The sequence below is a fragment of the Emydura macquarii genome, unplaced genomic scaffold, assembly GCF_026122565.2.
Source record: "Emydura macquarii macquarii isolate MOO-44397 ecotype Brisbane River unplaced genomic scaffold, CSIRO-AGI_Emac_v2 contig_3506, whole genome shotgun sequence".
Classification (NCBI taxonomy): Eukaryota; Metazoa; Chordata; order Testudines; family Chelidae; genus Emydura; species Emydura macquarii.
In genome coordinates this window covers 11,528,915-11,551,350 of record NW_027133643.1, presented here as the reverse complement: position 1 = coordinate 11,551,350, position 22,436 = coordinate 11,528,915, and the positions used below count along the sequence as shown (strand labels likewise).

At 40.5% G+C, this 22,436-nt stretch overlaps 1 protein-coding gene across 6 annotated transcripts in view; it reads right to left on the bottom strand.

The window, feature by feature from the left end:
* PDE4B (phosphodiesterase 4B) overlaps nucleotides 1-22,436 on the bottom strand; it is a 321,202-nt gene that overhangs the window by 59,791 nt on the left and 238,975 nt on the right. For 5 of the 6 annotated variants that reach the window (XM_067535627.1, XM_067535625.1, XM_067535624.1 and 2 more), the window contains 4 exons: nucleotides 17,785-17,979; nucleotides 14,854-14,890; nucleotides 14,623-14,693; nucleotides 9,560-9,609 (listed from right to left, as the gene is read on the bottom strand). In XM_067535627.1, the coding sequence (XP_067391728.1) occupies nucleotides 9,560-9,609; nucleotides 14,623-14,693; nucleotides 14,854-14,890; nucleotides 17,785-17,979 (353 nt within the window). The remainder of the gene's footprint in view (nucleotides 1-9,559; nucleotides 9,610-14,622; nucleotides 14,694-14,853; nucleotides 14,891-17,784; nucleotides 17,980-22,436) is intronic. The other variant, XM_067535629.1, reaches the window with a different exon arrangement.

The window sequence follows — 22,436 nt, the reverse complement described above, 5'->3', positions numbered from 1 at the left end:
CTCGTCCCCAGTCGTTGCCACAGGGGCTGCGGCGGCCTCGACGGGGGAGTCGCTGCCGGCCAGGCAGGTGGAGGGACCTAGGGGTACCCCAGGGACAGCACTGGGAGTAGCAGCCTGAGAAGGGAGGGAGGAGAGAGAGAGGGGCGGCTGAGCGCTGCTCCACTCGAGGCCCTCCATGGGTGGTGGTGGTGGGGGGGGATTTGTCTCCCCCCTGCCAGGCCGGGTTCAGACCCAGGGCATCAAGCTCATCAAAGATGCATGAGAGGTCCTCCCCCGCCACCACAAGATCCTCTTCAGTGGCGGCCAAGGTTGCTTCAGCACCAGCGGAGGGGCTCAGAGGACAAGGGGGCGGGCGGGCTTGCCACCGGGGCTCCCTCGAGGAGGGACTCCAGGGTGGAGATGGTGTGGCCCACTTCTTCCACCCTGGCTTCCTCGGCTGGTGCTGCCCGCTGGGCTCCAGCAGGGGGCACGGCGGAAGGCCTGGCTCCAGCAGCCCCCTTCATGGTCTTGCAGGGGCTCTCCCCTGCCTCGGGAAGGAGGGGGAGGGAGTGCAGGGCGGAGGGCCGGTCAATGAGGGCAGGGCCGGGGGGCAAGAGCACAGGAGTCGGGGCTTGGGAAAATGTGGGCAGGGCAGCAGGAGGAGGGGAGGGCTCCTCCTGGGGCCAGCTCCCTCCAGTACCCAACACTGGCGGCCCTGGCTCCCTCTACTCCGCAGGCCCCGCTGGACTGCGCCGGGGCCTGCCCATTCACCCGGACGGGTCACCCCTGAGGCCCGAGCAGAGGTGACATCCCGCGACGGAGGAGGAAGGGTGGTCACAGGGACCAGACGGCTAGGATCATCGCCGCTGGCCTGGTTGGTGCCCCCCGGGGGTGCTTGGCTTCCTCTGAGCGCCCAGAGGTGGGCGAGCTTTACCAGCCCCGCCTACCAATAAGGCCAGGGGCTTTAGACTATTTTGCCTGCCCCGCTTGCTTGAGGGCTGGGGGATATTGACTCCTTGACTAGCCCTGCCCGGCTTGAGGGCCGGGGGCTGTAGACTGCTTTGCTCGCTCCGCCTATTGGAAGGCCGGGGGCTACTGACTACTTCACCAGCCCCGCCCGGCTTGAGGGCCGGGGGCTGTAAACAGCTTTGCCTGGCCTGCCTGTTCTGAGGGCTGGCACCAGACTGCTTGGCTATAGACTGCTTCGCCTGCCCCGTCCTGCCTGAGGGCTGGAGGCAATAGACTGCTGGCCCACCCCGCCTGTTGGGCAGGCGGGGCCGTGGACTCCTTACTAGCCCTGCCCTCCATGAGGGCCAGGGGGCTACAGACTGCCATAGATGCCCGCCTGGCCGAGGCCAAAGACTAGTAAGCCGTGAGCTTATCCCCTTAGACCAAGGTGCTGTGGCCTCCCTCGGAGCCTGGGCCTGAGGAAGGGTCTTGACGCCTCTGGCTAGACCGTGCCACCAGTCTACACATTGTTACCAACACAAAAGTCTTCTCTGCAGCACCTACCATCAGGAACAACTGACTCCTTATTTATTATTGATGCTCTTCTATAGATATACACAATCCTTTACAAACATATCAGATGTCAGGTCTCTGCCATGGGGAGCTTACACTAATTCAGACAAATACAACATGAATGATACAAAAATCATGCAGAAAATTCAGATCAGGCAGTTTTGGAGAGGAAGTTGATAGTGGAAAGCTAAGTGAAAAACACAGATGTTATGCAGGGACTTGCAGGAAGAAGAGAAGGCTGTTCCAAGTGTTAAGGTGTGGCATGGAAAAGATCATGAAGCGAAGAGTGGGAATAGGACACAAAGGGAGTAATTATGAGGAAGTATTGGGAGGAACAGAGGATATGAGACATAAACAAGAACAAAGAAGTAGGTGAGGGTAGAGCTGTGCCAAGCTCTGAAGGGAGAATAAAGAGCTTAAATTTAATGTGGAAACCAGTGAAGTGATATGAACAGTGGGGATGAAAAAGAAAGGTGGATGGAGGTGGAAGAGTTGTGGTGCTGGGAGGCTGGAAAGGAGGAGGTGACAGCTCACCAATTAGTGGTCAAGATTTAATTACCTGGAGTCCAACAGGGTAGGAAAGAGTCATGGGCAATTGTGTCGAAGGTAGCACAGAAAAGTAAGTGCAGTGGAAAGGCTAGTCTCTTTGCACAGAAGAAGAGATCATTAGGGACCCTGTTGAGGTTAGTCGCCCATTATGAGAGAGAGAGAGAAATGAATTAGAGAAGAACAAAGAATTGGGGGAAAGACAGTAAAGATAAACTGAGCAACCAGCACATGGAAGGAGCTTGAAGCTGAATGAGATGGAACGGCTGTTTGAGAAGCTGGAATAGAACAGAAACAATAGAATGCTTGGAGGCTGAGGGAAAGGAGCTAGAGGATGATGATAAAAGAAGAATGAGGGGGGACAGTGAGAACGCCTTTAGGTTAGAGTACTGTGCTCCCCCGATGCATCTAGCCTTCCCCCTCCCGCTTTGGGCTGCTTTGCACCCCTTGAGGGCTAGCAGGGAGCAGAGTCTCTGGGCACTACTGTGGTATTTACATATATAAAAATCATTACCCTTGTTTCCTTGAGCATGGGACCATGGCTGCGCCTGATCCATATACAAGATATCAAAGGGGTGAAGTCCTCGCATCTTCCCCCTGCTCAGCCATGCAGGGGTAGGCCCAATCTAGTCCTTAGTGGCCACTAAGTGGTAATATCCAAAATCACTTGTCAGTTTATTTTTAAATTAACAGATAAATTCCTCACATTTAAATGCTTTTAAAAAATTTTACTCCTTCCCCATATCTACTTCTGTATTTAACAAAGCTGGTCACTTTTCATCTCTCCCCTGATTTTTAAGACCCACACCACTGCATTCTGAATGAACGTGATGAGGGATTAAACCCCTAACTCAATCCATCTGGGACAATTGTCTTCTGTTACCCTGGTGCAACCCACTAAGGAAACAGAGTACAGCATTTGGTCCTTTTAAGATTTGTCCACTATTTTCTTTGTTGTGTGGGAAGGAAAGCACCCTGAACCCAAAATATACGTGACCTGGTGCGATGGGGCATAGAAACGCACACAGTGACAAAAGAATTAAGTGGCCTGAGAAGCCTATTAAGTTACCAGGCTGTACCTGGAATGGTGTCAAGTAAATAGGCGATGAAACTGGTAGGTTGGGGCTAGAAGAGGGACCAGGGAAGAGACTCAGGTGAGAGGTACCTGGGAGCTTTCACTCTTGGGCTGAGAGAAGCTTTGAAAGCTAAGTCCTGAGCTGTAAGCCTGACTGGAAATAGAGGCCAATCAGGAACTGTAGCCTACTTGGAACCCTGGGTAGAGGGAAAGTGTAACACCACTGGGTGGTGGAAGTGAAACTGTTGGGATGGTCTGAAGCTGGGGCTAGCCTACAAGGAAGAAGTCTACCAGCTGAGTCCAGGTGGGCTAAAGATTCAGTTGTTTTGCTATTTTCTGTTTGACTTTAAGTGAAGGACTTTGAGGCCAAAAGCCACATGGGGAAATTGAGGCAGCTGTTTCAATACCACTTAATATACACCAGGGAGGGGGGGGAAGAAGAGACAGCTTGATGCAGCAGCAGTTTTGCCGCACGTGGGTAATAAATCACACCAACAAATTAGGTAGTTTTAACCCTGGAAATAAGATAATTGTAAAAAGTGAATTTACAGAATGCAGTTGAGTAGAGGTCACATTAACATGCTTCTACATCATTAAAAATGTCATTGGGTACTGCTTGGATTAATATGTATTGCACAGAAGGTTTGTTGTCTTGCACTGTTCTCATTCTGCTGCATAATTGTGAAATACCTGTGCCAATGATGGATTTGGGTTTTGGGATTGTGTGTAGTTTTTTTTTGTTTTATTTTGTTACTCACATATTTAACCTTTAAAAATTTTATTTAATTCAAATAAAAAACAATTCTGTGTTTGCATGATCTCCATTTATAACAAAAAATAACAGGAAAAATCTGCCAGATTTGTTTAAACTGACACCAAGGACAAAACACAGGATGTTCACTATGTGTTGCTCTTCCTGTTACAATTGTGGTTATAACGTTAAGAAAAGTTTGAAATCAACAGTGACATCACTATCAGCATTTCAGTGGTTTGTCTTATGAAAAGCTTGACCACAGATAAAATCATCCCTGGTGCATTTCCATGGAGTCACACCACAGATGAATTTGGCCTTTTATTTTAAACAATTGTCAATCCTGTGAACGTCCAATTTTAACAAACTGGCATGTTATGTTCAGTGCAAATTCTCACTGCAATCTCACTTCCCCTCGCCACCACATCTCCAGGATAATTTTATTAATTTGTACTAGCCTGCTTTAAGCTATGTATTTTGTACTTTTCATAACAGGATATAAATCACTCTGCTAATGATAAATAAAAGGAAAGGTATGTGAAATGTTCACACTGACATCAACTGATTATGCTAAATCCATGAATCAAGGTATGACAATGGCAGATCTATAACAAACACCTAACCTTATAAACTTATAAACAAATTTTGACTTAAAACTACATTTTTCATCTATAAGGATGCAGCACTGACTAAATGCAGGCAAAACACTTTACAGCTTCCATCTGTAAAACTTTCAAGAGACAGGAAATACAGCTGGCACTTTATCTGAAGTGTTCAGATAGGGAACTTTCTTCTTCCTTTTATATCTTTCAAATTAAAGGCCTATGCAGGCAAAAGGTGTGACCATTCTGGAAAAATAAACAAACTTAGCATCCAAAGTGCATTAGATTTTCCCTCTACAGTTAAAAGAGTTATGGTATGTAACACTACATGTGGATGAGTATTGGGAGGCAATAATCAAATACAACAACGCAAACTGCAGGTAGGATGTGGGCTATATAGTAGCCATCAGTGGTAAGGTGAAAGACAAGCAGATAATATGGGCAGCAAAGTGGGAATACTAGGTGCTGGCCACTTTCAATAGAGCTGTTAAATAAGATCAGAATTCAGGCTGGTCCTGGGGTATGTGACACAGGGCATTCGTGCAGCATAAAGGACATTCTGGGTCCTATTCTGCCCCTTTTAACTAGGTATATCTCTGACTAAAGCATGTGAACATTTCTAAGTTAGTCAACACTCTCCACTCCAATGCCATTCCATTACACTTATTTCCACATGAGGTACAGGGAGGATACAAGTCCAGGGCACAATTTACCACAAAAATTAAAGATGGCTGAAGTAGCATAAGCAGCCCATCAGAATCCCAGTCCTATGATGATAAAGAAAAGCTGCTTAGCCAAATATTAGATGGTGTTGAATTATGTATAATGGCTATGGAGGCTGGACCACATTGATTAGTAGATGCATTTAACACAGAGAGCATAACTAAGAAGCTGGAACATCAAAGTAAAGATTTGCACTGGACTGAGAGGTGGGGCAGATCTATCAGATGTTTGATCCTGAGGCAATGAGGGATTGGTATCTCACTGGAGTGTCACAGGATGGGAAGGAACTGGGGCTTATGGGATAAAGAATGGCTCTAGAAGATCACAGAGGAGTTGAGGAAAAGACAGGACTATAAGGAAAAGACGGGTCATAGAGAGGGACAGAGGAAGGGAAGAGAGAGATTCTGAAACTTCATTTAGTTTTGATAACACTGATGTAAAATCATGACATTAATAGCAAGAGGTATATTAAGGAGAAGTCTTGCCAACTACTCTGTCATACACAAAAGCCAATGAAAGATTATGAAACCAGTTTCTGCACCTGGTCAACCTGTTTGACTTGGACGACTTCATGTGGACGGTTCCACATATGTCTTTGGAGACAAACAAAATGAGAGAGTAAATTTTTTTTTTATGAGTCCTCTCTTTCTGTCTCTCATAGCTTAAAACCCGAATGTATAACTGGAAGTCTCTATATGAGGTACAAAGTCCATTTGAGAGATGCTGGCATGGAAACCAAATAAAATCTAGTGACGTCTCCCTGCTCAAGAATGCTGCCTAAAAAACACTATTTCATTTAATTACCTAATCTCTAGTATGTCTTCACTTCACTTATCTGATTGTAGGAGTGGACAGATAAGGTAAAGTTGGTAAAACCTACAGCATAAGCACTAGGCAACATAGGATGAAATCATGGCCCCAGTGAAGTCAATGGCAAACTCCACATGACTTTGGTAGGGCCAGGATTTCACCTCCAGAGTTTACATGGGAAACATGGACAATAAATCTTCGGGGTGCCATCCTGATCTATGCTTCATCTGAGAGCAGGATTAATCCCTCTCTCTCTAAATCTTGTAAAATAAATTACACTTTTTGACTACAGCAGCTTTATCTGTCAGCCTCTGAGAGCCTTCCTCTGTGCATCAATGTTGTTGTCCCTTCTCATCATGTTGCTGCTGGGGGACCTTCTGATAGTATCAGTGTGGACATCTTCAGTATATAGGATTTGATATTCTACTCTGTTCACGAAGGGATTGCCTAAGCCTGGAGTCTAAACCCTGTGGTATTTGAACAAAACTACAGTATTTCGTAAATGCTTTGGCAAAATCATCTGAAACTGAATTTAGCTAAGAGCCCTAAGCATTCTGCTACTCTATGGATGGCACTATTGATTCCTTACCTGTTGATAATCACATCATTTCCCATCTGAAGCTCAAAAATATTTCCTAAATTTACCCATGACATGATCATTATGTTTTACTTAAACCATTCCAGAATATGCTTTACATTTTCTTTGAAAGCCTCATCCAAAGTCAGCTTATCATGGCGTTCATGAACGCCATGGTAAGACTCTCATTGATTTCAATGATCATTGGCCCTACTTACTCACCTGCTTCAAAGTTAATGAAACACTAAAAAGACGCACAGTTTTCCTTCACTACCCTTTTGTTATACTAAGATGAACATAAATTCCACAGATTGATGACAAAATCCACAATGTCACCTTCATATCATGGATAAAATACCAAGATATTGATCATAAATTATCTGACTGTAAATAAAACCAACTCCAAGCATTCAAAAATCATGAGGATGTTTTAAAATATGTTGGCGCTCTTCATTGGACTTCTGGTTTTTGAGTTTTTAGTGTTCATGTTTTCATGCTTTTCTCCAGAACCATGAGGACCAGAAACTTTTTTTTTTAAATTAAAAGCAGAGAGACTCATAAAATCACATGATTCAAGGAGTTGGGGCTTTCAGAAAAATGCCTAGTATCATAAGGTTCATGATAAAGTCTCAAGAGTTGGCAATAGTGCAAATCCCTTTAATTTATCTATAAATGCAGAATAAGGATTCTTAACTCTGAATAGGTACAGAATTTAACAGAGAATGATATCCTTGCAGTAAGATTCTATAGGTGGTATAAAAAAATTCTATGGTAATGTTATCATTCTCTATTAAATTGTGTAGGACTTTCCCATAAGGAATATGAGACAAAAGTTCTACTAAAACAATAATTTTCAGATAAAAGTGATGAATTTGTTCCTCTTAATCCTATCTGAATGCTGTGAATATGACCGTGAGCAAATGAGAGAAGACGTTTAAGATCATATTATACAATGTTCACATTACATTAGAGGCTTTCATATCCCATTGGTATTTTTTGACTAACCTACCACAAAAGTCTCCAATATAAAAAAATATTTCTATATCACAAAACATGGATCATATTAGGAAAAAGCAAATGCCTATGGTAGCTGTTAATCAAGGCACCAATGAATTGCATACAATATGAAAATCACCCTTTAGCAGTCACTCCTTGTCATAATTACTGTAAATGCTGAAGGTAAAATTTTATGAATGCATATTGTTTCACATCCACATCTTTTTCTTGGTAAGAAATAAAGCTTCATGTGCTGCAAACAGGCTGCCCCTGCCTTACAGGTGTACCATGCTACTGCTTAAGTTGGCAAGGCGGGGAGCAGGGCACAGAAAATAAACAAACCTGGCAAAAACAAACAAAACCCTCTTCAAGATGCAGCATCCTCCCTCTGCTTTCCACACTGCAGTAGCTGATCCCTCTCTCTGCTTCTTCACTTACGTTCCATTGCTCTCCTGTCACCCATAACAATGGCTCCAATTCTGCCTCCCTTTGCTGCTCTCTGTTGTTCCAAAGCAGCCACTGCACATTCTTCTCCCATCTGTCCCCAACCCCAGCAGAGACTCTGGTAGAACAGGTGCTGAACCATTGATTGGGACTCACTTTGTCTGCATGAGCTAAGACTAGCCCCAGCAGGCTGAGCTGAGCCCTGACTGGTGCACTCCTCCTGGAGACTTGGCTTAAGAATGAAGAGAATCCAGAAACCCTCTGTCTTGGTCTCTGAGAGGGAAGAAACGTGTGTGCATGTCAGGGGGAAGTGGTGAACAAGTCTGAATGACGTGGTATCTATGGAGGGGAGCAGTTAGGCTATATGACAGGAATGTCTGGGAAAGTGAAAAAAGAAAGGAGGCACGGATGAGGAAGGAGAGAAGCCGAGAGACTGGAAAAAACAAAACCTGGGAAAAGTGGGATGGACAGAGGGAATTGCCATGATGGAAAAGAATACACTACGGAACATTTTTTGAGAGGAAAACAGGAAAACAAAAAGTAGGAAACAATTCACCAAGAAAGAATAAAGGGAAAGGGAAAGAAAAGAAATGTACATACATAAAAGGGAACAAGTGAATTTAAAAACATGATCAGAGAAATATTAATAGGAAAATATTAAATAACCCTATAAAACTTGGGGTGGGATACAAGAAATGTTTTAGTGGAGGGTGAGGAAAGAGAGATGAACACACACAGCAGCAAACTACCTAGGGTCAGCCCTGAAAGTAACTTTTAAATGAAATTTTTGCTAATGTAAGGACTTTTACTCTGTAGCAAGAAGATGCAACGTTCAATAACCATTACCTACAACAGCAGCAAATAGGGCATCCATCTTCTAGCAGTCATGAATTATTGTGTCCATGAAATAATATAATATTCTTTAAGTCTGAACAGTGCTCTGAGATAATTCGGAAAATAAACTACACATGTTTGACTAAGAATTAATTCAATCCAATGGCATGAACTCTCTCTTTCACTGAATAGAGATTTTTTTTTAAACACTCCAGAACATCCTAATGAAGACAATAGGAATTTTGCCTGAAAAATATAGATTTAAATTTTGATTTTAGCTCTTCTACAGTTCCAGTGGAAACAAACTGAAATAAAAACAAATTAAAAATATATAGTTATGTCTGAGCCTATTAAATTTTGTAGTATAGGGCCTGTCCAGGCCTATCTAGGATAGGCGTTCATAAGGATAACAAATTAATTAGCTGCTGTGGCTGTGGCTGACAGCCCAAAATTATAATGTTCTTCTTGCACATAAAGGATAAAAATAAAAATAAGAATACAAAAACACAATATTATGGACCTGGTTACGTATTCTCTCATTTGTACTGGTAGAATGCAATGACAGTATACCTCATTGAGAGAGGAGAATCAGGCCAGATTTCGAATAAAATAAGAGATTACGGTTTCTAACAATAGGAGATATAACAAAGAATACGCAGTTTACTTTGAAATTTTCAAGTGATTACAAGTCATACTCCTACCTTGCAGACTAACTCTGGAGACTGGTGGCTGACTTGCTGCTGGAGACCTTCTGTGGAGGAATAAAGAATAAAATATATTTATACAATAGTATTGTTACAAACCATGTGGTTTACCTACTCCTTCAGTGTGAAATACCTTTCATGCTCACTAGAATCCCAAAACACTGTAAAGTGAAATTAGTGGTTGATGAACAATTTGGAACCTGTCTCTTTTTAGTTTTAAAAAATCCACACATCTCATGCCTTCTGGCTACACATACATAAATTATGGAGAGAACATACACCGTTAGCTACAAAAAGACATGTACCATCATCCCTCATTGCCTTTGCCACCATCACCCCTCTAGCAAAGAGATGGTCTTCACAACCGTGCCCTGAAGGTCAGCAAACTCGGGTTCTCCCCAACAAATGGAGGCACTGAACTCCTGAACCAAGGGCTGTCTCTCGGGAAATACGAGCCACATATAGCTTTAAAAATTACTCTCAACACTTTAAATTCCACCTGGCAGTAAATAAGGAGAGAGCGCAGCGGAGCACTGGTGTAATGCGCTCCCTGAAGCTAAAAAGGCAAGCAAGCTGCTTCATTCAGCTGCAGTTATAGCTTCAAAGTATTCTTCAAAGGTCGCTCCCCAAGTAGGGCATATCCAATCTGCAGGGCACAAAGATCTAAGTAACTCTGGAGGTCATGAAGAGCTAGATGACCTGGCAAGGTTCACATTAGAGCAAAATGGTGCAATCTTTTTCCAAAACATACATGGAAAAAGTCATTTATAGCCAATGTCACCTAGTACTCAAGGGGCAAGGAGGGACCAAAATAATCCCTAAAACCAGAATTTCCAGAAGGGATCAGCAGCCACAAAACAGAATCAGATTTTCAAGAGCTCAGCTCCCAGGTGGGGAACTTAAATATGCAACTAGATTCTCAGAAGAGTTCAGCATCTTGGGGGGGTATTCTGGATGCTAAATTATTTTGAAAATCTGCCCCCCCAGCTGTGGGTGCTGAACACTTGAAAATCTGACTCCTGAGCTCTTTAGAAAATCTGGCCCCGAATCACAACCCTCTTTGAAAAAGGGTAAGGAACTGTTAATTACAGTCACCTGCCCTGTAAAATCCCCATAATTCTGCTTCCCCACATAACCAGCACAACTCCTTGTTATTTTGGATTATGTTTTAGCCATTTTCATCCGGGCCTCTATCTTAGCCTAGTGGTGGAAAAGCAAACCAGCTAAGTTTGATGAAATAGTGACCTACAACTCTGTAATACTAACTCATCCCGGATATAAAATTCAAGTTTATACTACAAAATTGCACAGGCCCCGTGCTCCTTCCTTCCTCTTAGCCAAAGGATATTCTGATGGGAATGAACAGGGTCTGGATGCATTCTGCCTGTGTCTCATTCCTGTGATGCCAACTTCAAGCATTCAAAAATTACGAATCACACCTCACCAAAACATGAAATTGGCTTAATACACTTGAATACACTCAAACTCCTTTAAAAATAATAAATTCTGGGTCTTTCGATTTGCCTTTTGCTTTCCAAGCTCCGGAATTCACATTTTCAAGCTTTGCTCTACAGCCATGAGAGCCAGAAACAACTTTTTTTTTTTTTTTTTTTTTTTAAATAAATGAACATTGAGATTCTGATGTTGTCTCCTAACTCCAGAAGCTGGAGAGCTAAAGAAAAATACCAAATATTGTAAGACTTGTGGTAAAATGAAGAGTTGGCAACACTGCCGCGGGGGACGGTTTTGTTTGAAAACAATGAAGGAAGCACAGCAGGTCCTGGAAGTGAGCGCACACAGCCACAGATTTGGAATGTTTGATATATAATGTTTTAAGCTAATGAGTTCTACTTTAGCTGTGCAAATGATGATTTTTCATGGCTTGTAACTCAGTCCAATCTGGGATTATGTTCACAGGAACAAGGAAAGACACTTCTCTGACTTTTAATGTTACCACCCCTGCCAAACTGCAAATTCCTACTCCAAACCTCTGAGATGCTACAGCTGTTCAAAACATGATCTGAAAACTTTTTTTTTTTAAAACCTAGCCAGAACGATCCATTTTTAAACTATCCTCCCTCTTGAAAATGGCTGAATTTTGTTTTTGAATAAAACTTTTTAAAAAGTTTTAATGGAGGCAGACATAAAGCATGGGAAATTTCACTCTGAAAGATTAAAGTTTTCAAAGTTATATGCAAATGAAAGGGGGTCAGAAAATGATAGGGAACCTTAATGTTAGGGATCCTTAATCGGTGACACCTAAAGCAGACAATTTCAAGAGCAAAAATCCAAGGATCTACTAGATAGTATTTTTCAACTATACCCTATGCTATATTGGTTAACCCAGAAGTGATATTAATGGTGCCTTCATATGAAATGGCTCTTTCAAAGCAGAACACAGGAACAAATTATTACTATGACTGGGGCAATATAAATGGCTGAGCAAGACAGAAAATGTTGGTTCAAAACAGGAGGATTAGAGACGAGTTTACCTGGTTCCAATGCTTCCAACTCCACATCAGAAAAAAAATCTTTAAATGAAAATTAACATACCAAGAACTTTTGATTTAAAATTAAGTTTATTGCACGTATTATGGATTTTTACTGGTAAATATACTTTTATATGATATTATATATAATTTTCAGTCATGTATTAAAGAAACTCTCCTCTAGCTCTTTTGTGTGTGTGTGTGTGTGTGTGTGTGTGTGTGTGTGTGTAAATATATAAAGAACTAGATGAGAAGTTTTTTTAATACATGACTGAAAATGATATTGATCAGTACTACAGATTAGTCTAAAAGTGACTAATGGATACTGTACTTCCAATAAATCTGTACTTCCAGTAAAAGGCTGGGAAATCCAGAGTGGCAAGCTGGATAACAACTCATCTTTTTATAATGATAGTTTATAGATATTATTTCTTCCTCCCCTTGTAATTCAACATTTTTTTTCTGTTTATCATGCCAGAGAAGGTTATTGAGTTAGGGGCAGCACTGCAGGCAGATGAAGAATTAGTTCAGCCAGGGGCAGAGAGCAAGGTGGGACCAACAGTCAGTACCAGGAGCACTTTCCAGAGTATGGTTTTCTCTTTCTGAAGATGCTAGTGCACAGCATCACTTCCTCTTGCTCCTCCAGACTTCCCCACAAATCACTCAAGTCTGTCAGTCACTCCTTTGCAACTGCTCACCATCACTCACCCAGCTGACACTGTCACTCCCACACCTAGGAATTCCCTTCCTTCCCCAATTACATCCAGCCCCTCTCTCTCTGGAGATTCTGCCCCATCAGGAACCAGTGGGTTCTTCCCTCCCACTCGCCTTAAGGCCAGGAGCTCTTTCTCCTCCTCAAGACTGCATTCTGGGAAAAGGCTTGTTCTTTGCCTCCTGGGCAGGGAAAAAGGAAAGGGGAAGAGCCTGGGTTCAAGCCTGTGACAGCCAAGAATGCAGGTCCCACAGCTCAGGCCCTTCACTGTATGTACCTCCCGCTCCTCTCAAAGACCAAGCCCTTTCCAGGGGCAGCATAAAATAATGGGGAGGTCCAAGGTAGGATGTGGAAAAAGAAAAAACAGTGGAAGAAGCTTGTGCTGGAAGAATCACACTGGTGCTCTCTGATGTTGCTGCTGGGAACGGCGGGCAGCAGCTTAAATAAATAAATAAAAATTCAGGCTTTGCCGACTTAATGGGATATCTTTCTAGAGTCAGGCACAGGACGATGTTCCTCTTCTTCCTGGGAACTGCTCCGTCTTCAGCCACTTTGCAGCCTCGCTCCATCCTGACCAAAAAGCAGCAGTACCTGGGTTTTTCTGCTTGCCCACTACTTCCCTACTGAAATGGATAGTTAACAACGCCTGGGCGGCTCTGCTCCTGAATCCCATCCCCCTTCTCTCTCTTAAAGCAGCAGTGGCCCCTGGGTGGCTTTGTTCCAAGGCTGCTCTCTTCATGCACACAAAGGGGCCATTAGCTTCAGCTGTTCTGTTCCCTGACCCATTTAGCTCACTCACCTTCATTCCTACCCTCCCTGAGAACAAGTACATTGCTTTCAGATGACGAGAGGCAGTGATGGCAGGTTGGGGAAGGGGGAAGAAATGAAAATAAAAGAGAAGGAGCCAACTGATCTGCAAAAACCGGATGGAGAAGGAATGGCCCAGGGTGGGATCCAAAGAAGAGGGATAAGAGTTCCAAAGTTGCTGATAAGCTTTCTATCTGCATTCCAACTGTGGAGACTGATGGGCACCAGACAGGAGAACTCTTTGCATTTTGTTCATCATTAATGACAATCAAATTGTCTGGTTTTCAAACACATATATTCATTTACATTCAATACTAGGAAATGTAAATGCCAAAATAAAATATGTCCCCAAATGTACTGCCAGTAATTTTCTCAACCTTAGATTTATATTTGTACAACTTTATTTAAAATAAATTACAGTGACATTCGCCATCCAGTTGCTAAGTTTTGAAGTACCACACAAATGATTAACAGGTCATTTTCTAAATGTTAGAACATACTCATGCCTCTGCATTAGATACTCTCACGATGGGCCAGTGTTCCAGCACTAATCTTCATTTTTGTGGGCACAATTTTGCACATGCAATGAATAACAAGCACAAACAGTAGTAGTTAGACACAGTAGTAGTAGTAATAATGTTTATTACAGTAATGCTTGGGGATCAACCAAGAATTGGGTCTCCCTGAACCAGGCACTATACAACACCATGGTGAACATATAGCAAGTGTGAAAAATCAAGACAGTGGGTGGGGGGTTAATAGGCACCTATATTAGAAAAAGCCCTGAATATCGGGACTGTCTTTATAAAATTGGGACATCTGGTCACCCTAACAAACAGAGTAGTAGACAGTCTCGAACCAAAAAGCTTATGATCTAAATCTGAGTATTTTTCTTGAAGTTCATTCCATAGACAAAACTACAGGCACAGTTCTTAGCAGGTGGAAAACGGTGCCTCAACAAATGGAAGCTGGATTGAATTCAGATTGAAAATCTGGCCCAACGTGTGTATATTGTACTTAAATATGAATTTAATTAAAAGCAGAAAGCTTACTTGTTTGATGTTCCTTGCAAATTTGTCAATAACGTAAAGTTATTTCTCACACTTCGTAAACTTGCCAGGACCTAGAGTAAACAAAAACATATAATATTTTACATTTCTTACAAACATGCACATTTTCAATATATATTAACACAGGAGCACAGATGCTGAATAGCAACTTTCTGTTCCATTCAATTTATCTATGACATTACAGTATAAACAAAGAGAATATTTGAAACTTACCTGTGCAAAAGGAGTAACAATCAGGTCATCTCCATGTCTAAAAGCAATGGAAAAAATGTGTGAATCATTGTACATGTCAGAAAATTTTTTTCAATATTTTAGTAAAGTACATAAAACATACTCATCATCAAATTGCAGGATGTAAAAATTCTGCATAGACTGTAACAATTAATATACAGACAGCCACATCAAACATCATTTGATTTTGTGCTGCAATTTTTGCTTGGATATATCTTCTAAAATGGGTGGGCACCAATTCAGTGCACACAAATGTAATATCTGCATATTCAAATTGGGCAGCTGGGTACTCAACTGCCTGACTAGTGTAAGCAAAACTCAAGACTGGAATTAAAAATTGGCTCCTTAATATTTATGAGCAAATATAAATATTTATATCAAATACCGTTTAAATTTGAATTTCAAAGAGCATTTTCCAATGGAACATTTTCTCATATAGCCCCACTATTCAGAAATAAATCTTTACTACATGTACTGTTTCTTTAAATTACATAAAAGGTTGCTCCTAATGGAAAGGTCTCCTAGTCCACAGACAAAAAACAACCGAAGCTGGAACAACTGCCCAGTTTTGGTAACACAAGGCAATAAAAGTCAGGAAATTCAAAGTTAAGGTGGCTCACTCATACTGTGATGGGAAAAAAAAACATAACAGTCTAAGTAAAGGTCAGCTTTGAATTTCCTGGCTTTTGTTGATTTGTGTCACAGCCTTCAATGTTATTTAAACATCGTTCCTTGTCTGTGGATTTTCATCATGGAAGATTAGAGAATATGAATTGTGCAAAATGCATTACTTTGTGTGTGTGTGGAGGGGGGGGGGAGAGTTTAGTAAATATTATATATTTGTATTTATAATCAACTAAATATATACTGAGCATTTTATCCAACTGAGTACATGTCATACCAAGCTTTTTATAGTACACATAGATTAGTATGCAGATTTGCATTGATTGACCTTAGCCATTAAAACAGATCCTTTTGCTTCAGCAGATAATTACGATTTTTGTCAAATGTTAAAACATACTATTAGCTTATAATATATTATTTACATAATTTAGAGCTCTTACAGTCTCATGCAAATATTTGCTAAATGCTAACGATAGTTAAAGGTTTTGGTAAATATTTCTCATGACAGCTAGACCAACTTGCTGACTGTTAGATTTCTATGTCACTATAAAATATTTATAATTCATATAATCTATAATAATCTATTTAAATTTGTTTTTAAAGAAAAAAGACAGATTTTGAACTTAATGGAGAAGAAGTGCTGTTCTTAATTTGTAAATGTATTTGCTCTCACATTCAGAGAATGTATACATGTTCCTGATAACACCACATGTATCCAACATTCTTATTTTCTGATGTCATGGCATTTATATGCAACTTCCTATGTGTGCATTAATACCAGTGTTTTAGTGCTGTGTAGGGCTTGATTCTGCTCTAAAACAGGCAATAGGTTAATTTTTAGAAATGAAATAAAGGTCCAATCCATTTAAATCATTTTGAAACTTTTGTGTCTAAGGTTTATATAGCCGCTCCACTAGTAATTATGGTGGGACTTCACAAAGCCCTTTAGAAATATTTATAAAAAATCCTATAATCTTCCATTAAAATGCCACAGAAGACAGAGATCCTTCACACATGAAAAATAAAAATACACTATAATTCATTATATTTTACCTATTTTCTACTCCCACATTTCTAATTATGAGATCATTTCTTATGAAACCACCACCTATTTTATAAATGAATGCCAACTGGTAATTGGATATAGACACTGTCAGCGCAAGATCAGTAGATCGAATCTGGTCCTCAATTACTGCCACTGGGTGGCGGCTTAATTGATCCATGAAATGAGTTCACTGTCTGAAACAGGAGTTCTCATCATAAAACCCACCCTCATGGTTGGCACTAGTTGGCATAGCCTTGGTAGTCTCTGTATTAAGACTAAAAATTTATTAGACGTGAATAATGAACTACCCTTCAGTAGCTGAGCTGCCCCGAGACAGTTCCTGTTGGTCATGGGAAGATGAGCAGAGCAGCATGGGGAAACCTGGACTGCAGCAACCTCTTGCTCTATCTGATCTATAGAAAGAATCTTCAATATCTGGCATCTTTCCCCAGAATTAAATTCACGTTAAAAATTATCTCAATTGTTTTCCTCCTCTGTATAACATCCTAAATATTGCTTCTTTGCACAATAAGAGGCATTCAGTTACTGGAATATAATTACTGGCACATAGGTTTGGTGACCTGCCTTTAAAAGCATGGAAAGGGGTGTGTCTAATGAGGTCAGTTTCTCCACTCACATGTGGTCTCCTACCAAACCACTGAGAAAAAGGCAGCAGTAAACTTTAAACTCTAAACTAAAGGACTGCAAATCAAGTAAACATATTTAATCTACAAGATATATTTTATACCAATCCTATCTATCCATTCATTTATACAGGTTTTATAACATGATTTTCCCTGTATTGTATTAACAATACATTGCGAAAAACTAAAATATAAAAAACCATAAGAATATATTTGAAATATAAGGTAAGTGATTTAGGTAATTTGGCTGAAAACAACAATCAACCTCATCTATTAAAAAAAGGAACCAATTTTCATACAAGTAAAATGTAAAGGCACAAGAACGACAATGCAATTTCAGAACACGGATTTGCAACGCTCTTTTATTAGGTAGGAAGCACTTGTTTATAGGCTAAAAAGCTGAGTCTTGTGAGCACATGGCTGAGAGTCATGAACTCTTGATTTGGCTTTGGTTGTGTAATAAAACCCTCTTTGCCTCAGTTTCTCCCTCTATAAAATGTGAATCCTGGGGTATTTGGGTATTACAAGGATTACATAGATGTTCATAAAGTACTTGGACTCATTACTGTCGTGAATGATGTCAATTAGATTCATACTCACTGTTCACTTGGAAGAGATGAGTTCCTGGACATAGTCTTTGGTGATAAGTCATAATCACTGTCTGATCGGTAAAGAAATGATTCCCGGCGCTGGCTGTGGCCTGGAAAAGTGGTATGCAACACAAGTCCGGAAGAAGAGCTGGCCTGGGGGTCCAACGGACTGCGACCTGGTGACGGGCCATTTTCCACATCAAAGCTATGAATAAAACACATATTTTGTCTCATACATTTGCTGATGTGTATTTTCAGAGCATAGAATAAAACTCTTTTAAAATTATCCTATGGCTGGGTCTCAGATGGTGCAGTGCTTTCAAACACAGGAAGCAGAGTTTTACATTTATTTTTGGGTTTCACTAGTGGCAAGGCCTGCCCTCTTTAATACAGATGTATTAAAGAAAGGAAGAGGGCACAGGAATAAACCCTGTCCTGCATCAGTAGAATGGCTCCTGAACTCTCTGAGTGGCTGATGTTGCTCCAGCCCCCATTTCACTCACAAATACACGTTTGCTGACATAGGGCAGGATTTTGCCTTAAGTTAACATGTTTACCTTAAAGGACAGTCCCTTCCCGCACTGTACTATATTTTCTTTTCCTCCAGTTTCAACTTTGCTGAGCCCACCATAGCATCCAACTCAATGCACACACAGAGCTATTAGGCTACTTCTCCAGGCCCCATGGCTTTCCTCAACCCTCTTTCCATGGTTACACAGGCCAGTTCCCATTTACTAACCTCAATTAGCTGAAACCCAGTGACAAGCTTCACAATATTAATATGGAATAATGTAGACGACATGCACGCAAATCCAGTTGACATCCTTGAACAGCATTAGTAAACAAGCTAGTCAAGGCCCAGCTTTAATAACCATGCCTTGTATGAGATATGAGCCAACAGATAGTTTTCAAGGCTTAACACAGATGCACATAAAATACTTGACTTCAGAACGGTATGTTTATTGTTAGGGAATATGTAACAGGAACACCTGAAGTAGCTGAATACCAATCCCACCATACAAATTTGAAGGTACAAATAAGTTAAAGGACTTGAAGGACTAAACTATCCTTATGCAGTGCAATAATTCTCCTTAGAATGCGTGCAACTCAGCTCAGCTCAGCAGCTGCAATTGCCCCTGCAGCCTACCACTGAAGTAAAACCCTGACTTCAGTATAAGTTATGCATCCTCAGCAATTCCGGAAGTCAGGTCACTTATTTAGGTGCCTAATTTCAGGGAACCAAGTTTGAAGATTTTGTCCTGTACTTTCAAATACATTTCACAGCTTAGCCATGATGCAAAATGCTTCTTTAGCTCATCAACTTTCAAACTGCTAGGTTGATGAGCAAAATGGAGTTCGTCTTTTTAAAGTCTTCTATCACCATTTTCATTATACACCCACTTTTTGATGGGTTTATAACTTGGCTGTTGCAACATGTGGTTGAAATCACTTTGGACATTTTTGTAAGAGACACCACACAAACTCCTAAAATAAGCAGGTTGGCCTGTTTTGGTTGGGTTTTTGGAACCCATCTGACTGATGTAAATACCATATGTGCTGCAATATCCAAGCAAAGCCAAAATGAATTAAGGATGAATTCAGTCTGTATTTTCTTGCTTTTTTCGGTTTATGTCAAACCCTGATTTTTATTATACAGGGATAAAATACTGTTCCCCTTACACACAAATAGTCCCATTTGAAATCAATGCTGCGACTATGATTTGAGATAGAGTACCTTTACTGTTAAGATAGGCCCAAAACTGACATCCCCATCAGAGTCTATATTTTTATTTATTTTCAGTGTTTGTTTTGGCTATTTTAGTGTCCTGCAACTTCCTAGATCATTCTTCTCTATAGGTTTACTTCAATTAGGACTGCAGAAATTTGAGTAGACATCAGCTGTTCCATTAGCAATGAAATAAACACAACTTTAAAATAAATATTTATAAAACCTTTGTGGAGCCATCTAATTTCTTGTTTGTTTTCCCATATGGCATGTAACCACAGAAAACTAAAGTGCTCACCACACTGCTGCTATGCACATGAAACAGGAATCATGGACAGGAAGTAATAATGGGTGCATGTAACTGATACCATAGATCATAAAACAGGGGCATGGATTCTATAAAAAGAACCTTGTCCTATTCTGGTTTTTCAGTATTTATTTCATAAAATCAATTCTTGAAAAGTTTCATCAGTGTTTTATAATTGGTGTTCAATTTAAACTAAAATGTGAAATCTCCAATTGTGAACTACAATATTGTAGGCCAATTTGGTCCACCACTATCCTCTCCTCATTCAATCCCTCCATGATGCCCACTGGAAGTGAATAAACCATAATAATTACTGTTTTAAAAAACTCCAGAATCTTTATTTTAACCATCAAGGTGTGGACTTTCCTACACTGAGTACCTGGATGACCTCCATACTGTAATCCCTGTCTTCCTTCTCATTCCCTTCCAGCTGACTGCTATATACACTTGTCATATCTAATGATAGAATGCAAATTCTTTGGGGGTGGGGAACTCGTTTATTTATGAGTCCTGTAAAATGCACAACATGCTCTTGACATAAAATAAATATTAAGCAAGGCGTTGCTGAGCTACTACACAGGAAGGCTGATCAGATGTGCCAATCAGTTATACAACAGGGCATGAGATCACTGTTAAGGTTTTGCATTAGAGTGTGAGTTGGATGAAGGTTGGGTGTGTATTGCTTTCCGTGTCTGTTGAAGTTGGATGTGAAAGGCTTATAGGCTGTTGGCATGCCTCACTGACAGTATTGCAGGCAATGTGAAGGTGGCAAGGAACACACGAGACTCTTCCCTTCCCTTCTTATTTTAAGGTTTTATTAAACATGTTATTTCCTCTGTCTGAAAGGTCTGAGTTATGCCTGAAAGCAACCTTAACTTCCAGCAAATGAGGTTTGCCCTGGATTCATAAATATCAGGAGAGGCGTTGCTGAAATATGGTGCAGGAAGGTTGATGAAGTATGCAAGAAAGACAGCAAAGCTACAGATGCCTAAGAGACCTGAGGATAAAATTAAAAAAAAAAAGGGAGGGGGAGGCTTTTTGAAGAAAATCAATGACTATGGTTTTAGAATTTTCTCTATTTGTGAGCTAAGTAATGCATTTGGAAGCATCACACTTATGAACAGTATGGAGATTTTTTGTTTTTTGAGCAGATGGGGACATGGATATGCAAAGAGATCCCAGTGCAAAGCAGGCTACCAGACAGCTCTTGCAGAGAGAGAATGAGAATCTTATAGTGCAGAAAGGAACTGTTATTTGAGACAGGATGTTCGGTATCAACCAAAAAGATTCTGGATCTCAACACCCTCCCCCCCAAACTTGCTCCTGCCCTATTTCTGTTACGGGCTGAACAAAAACTACAGATCCCACATCCTCAAGCTCTTAGAAGATCCAGACTCATACCTGGAGGTCTGCTTCAGATCTGAACTTTGTAGCTTGAGCCCTTTTGTAGTTGTTATGGTATTCACATCATCCCAACAGCTTACAGTGGTGACATATGCCACTGTCCTCTTCAAAACTCCAGGCACCACGCGTATACTTAGTGTTACTTTTTGCACAAACACTTCAGCCTATCATAGATTAAAATTAGAATTCTTTTTCCTGACAAGCAATGAGTCACAATGTTACCCCCAAATTGTTATCTAACAGAATAGAGTGTGGATACAGCAACTTGCCTTGAAGCAGCAGTAACAGCCAAAACATCAGATGTATATACTGCATACTCTAGTAGGCAATTTGTGCCAGAAATATTTTTGAAGAACTGGTTATTTAATATACCAAATACCATGTATTTATTCATAAAAGAACAACTGATAAAGTGCCTAACAACTGGGGAGGTGAAACACAGCACATTTGCATTTGTGTTCAGATTTTTCAGTTGTTTTTTTTTAATGCTTCCGGAAACCACTAATTTTTGGGCTGGAAAAATATAAGGCCAGATCTTCTTCTGGCCTTTCAGTTCCTGGATGCTGATATACACCAAATTATTTAGCTCTTGATTTATTCTGGCACGTAAATGACTCCTTAAGGCATTAAAAAAAATCAATGAAAATGATAAACACAAAGACCAATATGAAGGTATATGACTTGGTTAAGGTTCCTGTGAAACTGAAATACACAGCACTAGTATATACAGTATGCAATGAAGAAAATTCCTATAATCACCATGCTATATTATGGCACTTAACAAGTACATCTACAAAATGATATATAGCTGAGTAAATATCAGTGTTTTCTTTTATGAATAACTCATTATGTATCCTTATTTGTGCACAGAAAATCAACAAAAAAAGCTCAGCTCAATAACAATGGTATTTACAGACACACATACCCGAATTGCAAAATTTAGTAATACAGGGCTCTTCAATCTGTCAGACAAAGATATAACAAGATTCAATAGCTGGAAGTTGGAAGTAGACAAATTCGCATTAGAAATAAAGTGCAAATTTTTTACAGGGAGGGTAGTTAACCACTGGAATAATTTACCAAGGATTGTGGTGGATATTTCATCACCAGCAATTTTAAAATCAAGATTGGATGTTTTTCTAAAAGATATGCTATAGTTCAAATAGGAATTAGTTTAGAAAAGTCCTATGGCCATGATATTACACAGGCAGTCAGTTTAGATGAT